Genomic DNA, 11,339 nt, shown 5'->3' on the forward strand with positions numbered 1-11,339 from the left:
CATAAAAAGCCCTAATAACCTCCACAAAACCTTTCCCAGCAGCCAGATACTTCTTGGTTAGGAGTTGTACCCATAATTTCTCTTTGCAGTGAAGAAGTTGCCAAATAAGCTTTCCCAGAAGGGCAATTTTCGCACACCTAGAGTCCCTCACCCCTGGGCCTCTGTGTTTTCTCAGAGCGACAACCTTAGTCCAATTCACAAAGGGTAGTCCCCTCCCATCAGTCTGACCCTTCCAAAGGAATTGTCTCATCATCGAATCAAATTTTTCACAAGCATAAGAGGGAAAAAAGGCTACTTGCATATTATACACTGGAATGGAAGTCAACACCGACTTAACCAAACATAACCTTCCTGCCTTGTTAAGTAGCCTACCTTTCCAGCTAGCTAGCCTCCTTTGGACCTTGTCAATAACCTCTTGCACCGTCTTTTTCGCCGCTCTATCGTGGCCAATGTTTACCCCCAAATATCTGCCTATGTTCTGAGTTAAGTGAATCTGAGAAACAATTGACAAGATCTCCTTCCTCCGCTGAGTGATGTTCTTAGAGCATTGAGCCTTAGATTTGGCCAGATTAACTTTCAATCCAAATGCCTTTGTAAAGAGTTCAAGAACCTGCATAACCATTTCAACCTGCGACCTTGTTGCTTTGTAGAAAAGGAGAAGGTCGTCAGCAAACATAAGATGTGAAATCCTAGGTCCCCCTTTGGAGATGGCAACAGGGACCCATGATCCATTAGACACATAATGAAAGATAAGGCACGCCAATCGTTCCATACACATAACGAAGATATACGGAGATAGAGGGTCACCTTGTCTTAGCCCTCTTTGAGGATTAAAATTCTGTAATCTCTCGCCATTCCATAGGATTGAAAGAGAAGAAGAGCAAACACACCTCATGATTAGGCTAGTTATGTTCTGAGGGAAGCCAAAACTAGTAAGAGTATGTTGAAGAAATCTCCAATCTACCCTATCATATGCCTTCTCTAAATCAATTTTGAAAGCCATAGTACCTTTCTTGGACTTGGTCTTGCACATAAAATTAAGGATCTCTTGCGCAATAATGATATTCTTGCTCGTTCCTCTCCCCGGGATAAATCCCCCTTGAAGGGGACCAATGACCTCCATAAGGAAAGGGTGGAAGCGATTAACAAGGACCTTAGTTAAAATTTTGTATATGACATTACATAGGCTTATAGGCCTAAATTCTTTCATGACCGTCAGCCTGTCCACTTTCGAGATTAGAACAATGAGAATCCCAAAAAAGGAAGCATCTCAAACTTCACCTGCGAAAGCTTTACACACAATCTTCCAAACATCCCTTCCCACTACATCCCAATACTCCTTAAAGAAAATAGCTTGGAAGCCATCTGGTCCAGGTGCCTTGAAGGAGTTCATCTCCATAACAGTCCTCCTCACCTCCTCAATAGAAACTGGTTCAGAGAGAAACTTGCAGGCCTCTTGACTAAGTTGCAGCAGAGGAACCCCGTTAAGAACACTAAAATCCACTTCCTCTCTAGAACAAAAAAAGTCTTTGGAAAAAATTATTAGCTTCCTCTTTCAGGGAGCCCTCGTCATTCGACCAAGTTCCATCTTCTAACATAAGGCTATGAATTTTATTTCTTTTGACAATGGTTTGGAGGTGAAAGAAACTAGTATTTCTGTCTCCGAACTTGACCCATTTTCCCTATATTTTTGGTACCAGTAAATCTCCTCTCTTAAAGAGGACAGAATTTAGCTCTTGTTGGAGTCGTTTTTCTTCTTCCCTCAAACTAAGGTCATCACAAGACTCCAAAGAAACTTGGACTCTGTTAATATTCTGCTCAAGCTCTCTTTTTGTAACAAAGATGTTTCCAAAAACTTCTGAATTAAATTTTTGAGCATCTCTTTTCACAGCAGTCAAGCTTTTAGATATATCCGGAGACCCAGAGTCCCAGGCCTTGTGAACCACTTCATGGAAGAGGGGATGGGTGGTCCACGCCGCTTGGAATATGAAAGGATGGTTTTTCTTCCTCTTGTTCATACCAGCAGGATTACACGTGACCAAGATAGGTGCATGATCAAAGTGATACCTTCCCAGAATTTCGCAAAAAGTCTCAGGATATAGCAGACACCAATCTTCATTAAGGAAGGCCCTATCCAATTTTTTTGCTACATCCAAGCCCCCCTTAACCCTCCTGTGCCAAGTAAACTTCCTTCCCTTCGTACCCATATCCATAAGTCCGCAGCTATCCATGGCAGTTGCAAAAGCAAGAGATCTGTAGCGTTGAAGACACCCCCTTTCACATCCATTGAGACGAGAACTTCATTGAAGTCTCCAAGAGTAATCTAAGGGCAGGAAATAAAAACAGAAAACTTTTCAATATATTCCCAACGGGTTCTTCTATATTGTACCTGAGAATGGGCATAAATAGCGCTGCACACCCACACATTAGACCCCTTTACCACTTTCGAAGGAGACACAATGCTCAGTGATATCAAGAATTCTACTTTCCTTCCAAGACTCCTGTACCAGCACCCAGATACCCCTACTCTGGCCCCTAACCTCAGAGATGCCAACACTACTATACCCAAGCTTCTCCCAAAAAGATTTCATCTTATAAAAGACTATATGAGTCTCAATAACAATAAAGAAGGTAGGATGATGAATCTTCACAATCTCCTTAAAGTGCACGCGGGCTAATTTATTAGATGCCCCTCTCACATTCCAGCTAAAATGCTTATGTTTTCACTATCCATAGCAATAAATAATAAAATTAGAAAAATTACGCTACCTGCTTTATTGCTCAGGCACTCTTTCCTCGGCAATCTCCTTTCCCTTTCCAACATTGGGCCCAAAAAGTTTCTGGTTCCTTTCATCTTGCTCCTTAGCTCCCGCATCTTGTGGTGAGTTCTGAAGGGAGTGTGGCCTTAGACGCTTTCTGTTATAATGCAAAAAGGGAGTATCTGATTTGCTTCCACTTGTTCCTGCCACTGTTCCCTCGTGTGAAGGAGAAAGATTTTTGGTGCTATTGCTCTTTGACTGATTATTAGACTTGCTTAAAGAGGAATTCCCATATTTCATTGGCCTTTTTGAGAGATTAGCTACCACCACATGTTTTTTTGTGATGGGCCTATTGTTCTTGAGATTTAGGATTCTTGTCCACATTTCTTAGAACCTTTCCTTTTTTCTTAACCACCTTAATCCACGCCCCAATTACCTCCTCCTGATTAGTTGCATGATCATCTCCTAACTCCTCATGCACCTTACCAGGCGCTGACTTTGGATATCCCTAATTTCCCTCAGCAATTGAAGACTTTCCAAAAATGAAAGCATGTTGCCGCTGCTCCGTCTCTGCAGAGTCAATGTGCTGGTTATCATTTTCTGGCAAAGAGAAATCTTCCTCCATTGCTTTAGCGTCATTGACCTTCTTGCAATCAACTGCAACATGACCGTAACACCTACACTTCTCACAAATCAATTTAAGATGTTCATAATTCACTTTGTAAATAACATCATCCACTTCAATCTCATCAATCACCGGCACTCCTAAATCGATGAGGATACATGCACGGGCAAATTTTTCCCTCTCTGCCTCTTTTGTCGCAACAACCACCTTAATCGGTTTGCCTACCGCCGACGCAATACGTTGCATGGCCTTTTCCTGGTAATAAAGGATCTTCAGCCCATTGAAACGAACCCACACAAGAGTGGAACCAAAGGATTCTACTGCCGGATGGAACTCAAAAGACCAGGGTTTAACTGCCAAATAAAAGCCATCGATCATCCACGGGCCTCTAAGGAGAACCTTCTCTTGATCTTCCAAAAGATCGCATTTCACCAAGAAGTAGTCATTACCAGCATCCAAAATTTCATATCCTCCCTTAAGCCTCCAAATGAAGCGTAGTCTATGACATAAAGCAGTGTAACTAACATGCTTGCCAAAAACCTTCACAACAATGGAGTCTTTGTAGGGTTCAGCAAGAACCTTCCTTCCTTCACTAGAAAAGGTCACTTTAGGCCTTCTCCCATTGCCTCCCTCAACCACAGCAAGACGATCCCCCTCCAGAGATTCATCAATAACCAAGGGTTTAGGTGTTGAAACCCCAACAACCTTGTCTCTGAAGGATACCTTGCTTCTGAAGGTCCCTTGCGTGGCTGGTCTCCCCCCACCCTTGCTTCCTCCTTCACCCGCCTCCTTCCCTGCACCTCCTACTTCTTGTGAATGACCTTCCGACGGTGCCTTAGCATCCTTGTGCATCCCACGTTGACCCCCTTGCGCGGCCTTCCTCTCGCCCCTGCTCGCACCTTCTCTCATATGTGTGGTTATTTAATTTATACATTAAGAATTCATTACATATTTATTATAAAAAAATATAATAGTTTAGAAAAAATAACAAATATTTCCAAACATTCAACATTTTTTGTAGTAGATCATTAATTCATTATCATAGCTCGAACTTACAAAATCTAATGCACATTATTCTCATTTTGTCATGAGTATTTATGGCCTCAGATTTGTTATCTTTGATGGGCCAAAAATGATCATACATTCAAATTTGTAGAGAAATCATTGAACCAGTATTGACCTTGATTTATAAGAGTAAAATTCCAACTCAGTCCTAACTATTTTGCAAATTCTCATTCCCCTTCATCGATTAGAAGATGACACTACAGTTTCTAACGATTAATTCTGTCAGACATTTTACTTCCTCTATTAATGTCTCCGTCCAAAACTAATGGATTTTGCCTACATGCCACGTTAGTTGATGACGTGCCAAGGAATCATTTCAAGGGATAAAACGTCTCCTGCCATTTTAGCAGTACACTGCAGTAAAATAGGACAATTAAATCCCTAAAAATTTTTTAAGAGACACTTAAACTCCTAACTAATTTAAACATAAGACACATAAATTCATAATGAACCATAAAATAAGACAAGTATCCCTAAATTTCAAGTCATTGTACATGCTATTGCACTAAATATTGGCAGTGATTGGTAGTAGTCTTAGTTCCTTTCTTCTTTTTCTTCTTATGTTGCAAAGATTGTTTGATGACATGTGCAAGAAAGGGTTGGTCTCGAATAGTGATACTTTTACCACTTTAATTGATGAACAAGCAAATATGAAAAATTGATTTGGCCTGGAAGAATTTTCAGGTAATGATCAATCAAGGTATTAGGCCGGAGTTGATCATGTATAATGCACTTATCAATGACCTTTGCAAGATCTATGATTTAAAGGAAGTTAGAAAATTTGTGAATGAGATGAGTGATACAACACTAATAGATAGATATTGTAAAGATGGGGATTGAAACTTGTATTGGAGATCAAGAAGAAAATGATTGAAAGGGATTGAACTTGATGAGATAGCTTTTACTGCGCTCATACCACGACTTTGCAGGAAAAAAAAAAAAGAGGAGGAGCAAGGAACTGAGGCTGCCACCAACCAAAGCTAGCAATCAGTGCAGCAAATACAATGGTTTGTTGAAATTTAGGAATACTTCATAGTTTTATTATGGATTTATGTGTCTATGTTAAATTAGTTATGGGTTTAAGTGTCTCATAAAATTTTTTTCAGGGGTTTAATTGTCCTATTTTACTGCAGTATATTGCTGACATGACAAGAGGTGTTTTGTCTCTTGGAATGGTTCCTTGGCACGTCATCAGCTAATGTGATACGGAGGCAAAAGGGGTAGAATGTCGACGGAATTAATCATTAAGGACCGCAATATTATTTTTCAATCGATAAAAGACAAATTGTACATTTTTTTTGTAATATATCAAGAGATCAGCTCAGCTATGTGAAGGGCATATTGTAGTGGCTTTTGTATTTGCAAATAAATGTTTGTGTAACTTTACTTATAGAATTACTTAATAATAGAATTACTCCCTTGTTGCATGAGATTAAAATGGATATATGTATTTCTTTAAAAAGTTTTTAGTATGTAATAAATTAAAAAATATAAGGTAACCTATTTTTTTATTATATTTACTTTGCAATTAAACCAATATTAGCTAAATCTTCATTTTATTAACTAAAAGTACTAAAGCATCTTTTTCTCTCTATCTATTAATTTATCTATCTGTATCTGTATATAATAATAAGAGAGTAGTAGATGGTTAATTGGTTGACAAGTGGTACTTTGTATAATACACAAGTGTTACTCTTTATTGCATGACAAGTGGCAACACAACAAAAATTAATATTAATAAAGCAATAGAAAATTTAAAGATCTATGAACAAAACAATTGAGGGAATTTTGATTCAAATTGAAATTCAAAATTATTTCGTTACAGATGTCCTTGTATATATGTTAGTTAAACGGTGAAGAAAAAAAAGAAGGAAAGAAAGAAAACGACAGTCACAGAGAAGAGGGTGGCGACGAACAAAGAAAACGACGGTAGAAGAAAGAAAAGACGACAGAAGAAGAAGAAAACGATGGTGAAGAAAGACGAAGAAAGATGGTTGACGCCGCAGAGAAGAAGAAAACGACGGTGGAGAAGGTAAGGACAATGGAAGAAGGAGAAGAGGGTGGCAACGACAGCGATGGTCACAGAGAAGGAAGCTAAATTGACAGAGAAAAGAAGAGGAATGAGGCGACGACGGTGATGGAGTCCACCATCGCTGTTGGATCCACAGAGCTGCATCCTCCGCAGAACGGTGTCACAGCCATTTCTTCGCCGGTCGGTGCTACGAATGAAGGATGGTTAGTTCTCTTGCTCGGACATACTTTATTTTGTTGTTTGATTGGTTGAAAACGCTAATCGAAATTGTATATGGCTTTTTGTGTTAATATCTTCAGAATGGCGTGCTACACTTAAAGAAGAGAACGGTGAAGGAGCAGCTAGCAGCAAATTGACGACACCGGGGAAGAGAACGGTGAGCTTTGATATCCTATCGTGGGCGGAATTACAGAGGTAATTTACTTTTAAGTTAGAATAGCCACACAAAATTATTGTGTCTCTGTGAAATCAATGAAACTAAGAAAGTATTTCTTTGACCATTAAACTTTATCAAAAGGCTGTGTCTTCATATATCTGAAAAATTACAACACGTTTAGGAAATTTATGTGATCTAAATCCTTTTTTTTTAGTGGTAGCAAGTAATTAGGAGCTAAAATCATGTTTAGGAAATTCACTAAATTTTGCTGTTGTCAATGAATATGGTTGTGAATGAATTAGACAAGATCTTGCATCACCAAAAAAGAAGCCACTTTCTAAAGGTGAGTAGAGGTACATATCTTTGGTTCTCTTTATTTTATTTAAATGTTTTTTTATGATTGCATTCTAAATATCGTTTTGTTCTGGGAAATAGAGGAAGAATTGACCCCTTAACATCACAAACTAGTGGACTCTTTGTAGCCAACTTCACAAAAACTAGCCATTTGATCTTCCTCAGCTGTCTCCAAAGAATTTGTATTTATTTATTTCAGTTGCCAAAAAATTTTAGATATGCTCTTGCATTAGAAACATTCAAACAAAAAAGTTTTCCATTGATTATTATCATCATGCAGCTAATTAGTTAAATGAATTAAGTATTGTTATCCAATGATACCGTTGTGTTTTAAACTTATTAATATAGCAAAAGGTTGAATTAAACACTTTTGTTAAAGTGATAAAACATAATTGAATTAAAAGAAAGCGTTACACATGTAAAGGAGTCACTCTATGAAGATAAACCAAACTAAAATTTCAGCTCAACCTCATAAAGTGGCAATATCATTACAAACCTGTTAGAATAATTAAATTCTGAATTTTTTATCACTTGCAACAGAACGTGTAGCAGAAATCAGATGAAACTCAAACCATTTTCATCCTCATCAGAGTAAAATATGCCTCCTGTTATATGTATACAAGTAATAGTTTTTGTTCATTAAATTGAAATCTGATCAAACTGCTTTACTCTAAAATGTTTTCAACCAAGTTATGAAAATAAAATGAAATTTATACAAGAATTAATTTTGGTAATATACAGCACGAAATAATAGGAACACAATAAAATTTAAAAGAAAAGAAAGGTTGAAGGCAATATGCAGGGGGAGGCCATGTTGAAAGTTAATATTCATGATAAGTTATGCATGAGATGTGAGCAATCTTAGGCCTCTCTTTCCCTCTATTTCTCTGACAACTTGCTTTTAAGTTTTAACATTGGGCATTTTCTCATTGTTAGATATGAAATTAAGGCAGCCTTTCTGTTAGTAATGACTTGAGCTTGTCACATTCTAACCAGAGACTTTTGAGAGAGGTGAGATCACGAGCAAAGCTAGATAATATTTAGCAGGGGCTAATATTCTTTTTAGTTTTCTATTTTAACAAAAAATTAAAAAGCACTATAATACAATTTAATTAAAAATAACAACTAAGACTTAGAATTTACTTTTTATAAGATAATTGAACATATCGTATATTAAAATAATTAGACACAAATTTTCAAAACTAATTTCAAATATTCTAAATATAGGTTGTTGCATACTTGCTTTTAGAATCTTCAAATACTATTCGATTCCTTTTTAGACGTTTCCTGCAAAATTATTAAAAAATGTATTATGCTTCATATAAATAATTTAAATCACAACCATAAATTATGCAATGAAAAAATTAATAATAATATTACTAGAGCTGAAATGAATTAAAATTTGTAACTTACATAGACAATTGAGTTCGACATTTTTTTCTTGATTCAAAGTCATCTGTTATTGAATATGTGCTGAAAGTAGCTGCAATTTCTTTCTCAATGTAAATGACTAAATTATCTGCAAGAAATTCGTTTGCCATTTTACTCCGAAGCCTTGTTTTAACAATTTTTATTACCGAAAAAGCTCTTTCTGTTGTTGCTGTAGATACTGAAAGAGTCAAGACGTTGCGAATCAGTCTATCAACCAAATGATAAGTTCTTGAATTTTCTGTTTCTTTCAATCTTTGACATAACTCAAAAAGTGTCCCAACATCTTTTAGATGATTCGGTATATCAAATGCATAATGTTGCAATTGAGCATTCAAAAGAATCCTTTCATGATTAAAAAAATCTGAAGGATAAAACTTTTCAGCTAACTTGCATATATTCTGAATATTAAACAACGTAAAATTGTCTTTATGGTCCACAGCAATACTTAAAGTCAAAAGTTCCATGGTTTTCTCATTGAATCTACTATTTAACTCTTGTATTTAAGAGTCAATTGCTGCCAAAAATATATCTACTCGGTAATGATGCTCAATTATTATCTTTGGTTGACGAGATCGACCTCTTCTAACCGTGTATTGTGTACTCATATCAGTTATGTCAATTTCATGTTTCTCACAAAATTTCTTAATAATCTCAAATAAATTGCACCAACCATTATCCCTTAATTTTTGAAGAAGTAGTTTTGATGTGGAAACAACATGCATTGCATTCAAAATATCTTGAAATTTTTGTTGTAATGCTTGGCACAAAATATTAGTAATTTCCATAATTTTCTTCATCAAATGTAACGAAAAAATAAATTCAAACGAGGATAGCACTTTGTTGACATCATAAGCCTCACCTCTTTGAGCAGAAGTCATACTATCATCAATAATGTTATTAAGAATGGTACGGGTAACTGCAAATATTCTTATCAAGCCACAAATAGAATGAAAGTGAGAACTCCATCTTGTATCTCTAGCTCTTTGTAAAGTGCCCACTTGATCTGCACCTTGACCTATTTCTAGCTCATCATTGGCAACTAATTTTGCATTTTCAATTTCTTGAGCTTCTTGTAGTTGATCATGTCGTTTGCAAGATGCACCAACAATATTGATAATAGCAGTCAATTGTGTGAAAAACTCATGAATTTGAAGTACTTCCCTTGAAGCAGCCACCAGTGCTAACTACAATCTATGAGCAAAACAATAGACATAATATGCTTGTCGGCAATCATTGAGAAATAAAGCTTATAAACCATTCCGTTCCCCTCTTATATTGCTAGCACCATCATACCCCTGACCTCGAATGTTTTCAATTTGGAGATTATAAATAGAAAGCACAGACATCAATTCTTTTTTCAAAGTCAAGGCACTAGTATCACTAACATGTACAAGATCAAAGAAGCGTTCACGAACAAAACCATTCACATCAACAAATCTCAAAACGACAACCATTTGCTCCTTTTTAGATTCATCACGAGCTTCATCAATAATGATTTAAAATTTGGCATCTCTAATATCCTTTCTAATTAAGTTTCTCACCATTGTAGCAAGAACATGTAGAATTTCTTTCTGAATATCACTTGAAATATATTTAGCAAATTTATGAGCATTTTCCAAAACAAGCTTCTGAACACTACCTCGATTAAATAAAGTTACCTTGATTATCTGAACTCGGGCTTTCATCATGGCCTTGATGAGCCACTCTTTATGATTTATTTTGTACTGAATTGAGTGGATTTTGTCACTTATTCTCACACTTATTCATGTAATTGCATGTTTTTAAGTTTTCTTCCTAATTTTGTGCTATGATTGAAAACATGCTTCTTAGGCCTTAAAATCGCTAATTCTTGATCTTCTCTTATTACCATTCGATGCCGTCATCTGTTGTTAAGTGTTTTCAGGGTTTATAGGGCAAGAATGGCTTATAGGATGGAAAGGAAGCATGCAAAAGTGGAAGAAACACAAGAAATTGAAGTTTTGGGAAGCTGGCCTCGACGCGCACGCATGGACGACGCGTACGCGTGACCAGTGCAGTAGGCAAGCGCCACGTACGCGTGGCTGACGCGTATGCGTGACGAGCGTCACGTGCTGCAATTAATAGAATTGCTGGGGGCCATTTTTGGGCTATTTTTGGCCCATTTTTAAGCTCAAAAATGAAGATTAGAGGCTATAGAGTGGGACAAATCAGGGGATCCATCATCACTATTCATTCATTCACACTTTAGGTTTTAGGATTTTTATCTTATTTCTTCTTAGATTCAGATTTTCACCTTACTTTAATTTAGTTTTCCTTTACTCTTTTTTGTTCTAGCATCTTACTTATTTTAGTTTCTTTGTTATTGCTTCCGTTTGTTTACTTCATTGTTGATGCACTCTTGCTCCCTTTGATTTAGATTAATGCAATTCATATTTTTATGTTATTGTTCTTTCTTTAATTATTGGTTATTGCTATCTTGCAATTGGGTATCTTAGATTTTATTATCTCCTATTAATTATCTATGCTTTTATTTTGTATCTTCCAAGAGTTTGATAAAATATTTTGGTAGATTTTAATTTAGATTTTTATGTTATTGACTTGGATTGATTATTTAGAGAATCTTGAGTTATCAAAAGTCTTTTGTGGATTGGTGATTGAAGATTGCCGGTTAGCTTGAACTTCACCAAAGCTAGTCTCTCACTATGAGTTGACTAGGAC

The 11,339-nt window shown here is 36.4% G+C and overlaps 2 protein-coding genes across 2 annotated transcripts; both read right to left on the reverse strand.

Moving 5' to 3' along the window:
- Window positions 1–1,270: 1,270 nt before the first annotated feature.
- Window positions 1,271–2,231, reverse strand: LOC140176026 (uncharacterized). The gene is made up of 2 exons (XM_072205870.1): window positions 1,698–2,231; window positions 1,271–1,507 (listed from the first exon to the last, which is right to left on the reverse strand). The coding sequence occupies exons 1-2, from the start codon at window positions 2,229–2,231 to the stop codon at window positions 1,271–1,273; spliced, it is 771 nt and encodes a 256-aa protein (XP_072061971.1).
- Window positions 2,232–8,428: 6,197 nt separating this feature from the next.
- Window positions 8,429–10,096, reverse strand: LOC140176027 (uncharacterized). The gene is made up of 4 exons (XM_072205871.1): window positions 10,028–10,096; window positions 9,479–9,826; window positions 8,625–9,040; window positions 8,429–8,498 (listed from the first exon to the last, which is right to left on the reverse strand). Exons 1-4 carry the CDS (start codon window positions 10,094–10,096, stop codon window positions 8,429–8,431), a joined length of 903 nt encoding a protein of 300 aa, XP_072061972.1.
- Window positions 10,097–11,339: the final 1,243 nt, after the last annotated feature.

Source organism: Arachis hypogaea, chromosome 11 (assembly GCF_003086295.3).
Source record: "Arachis hypogaea cultivar Tifrunner chromosome 11, arahy.Tifrunner.gnm2.J5K5, whole genome shotgun sequence".
Lineage (NCBI taxonomy): Eukaryota > Viridiplantae > Streptophyta > Magnoliopsida > Fabales > Fabaceae > Arachis > Arachis hypogaea.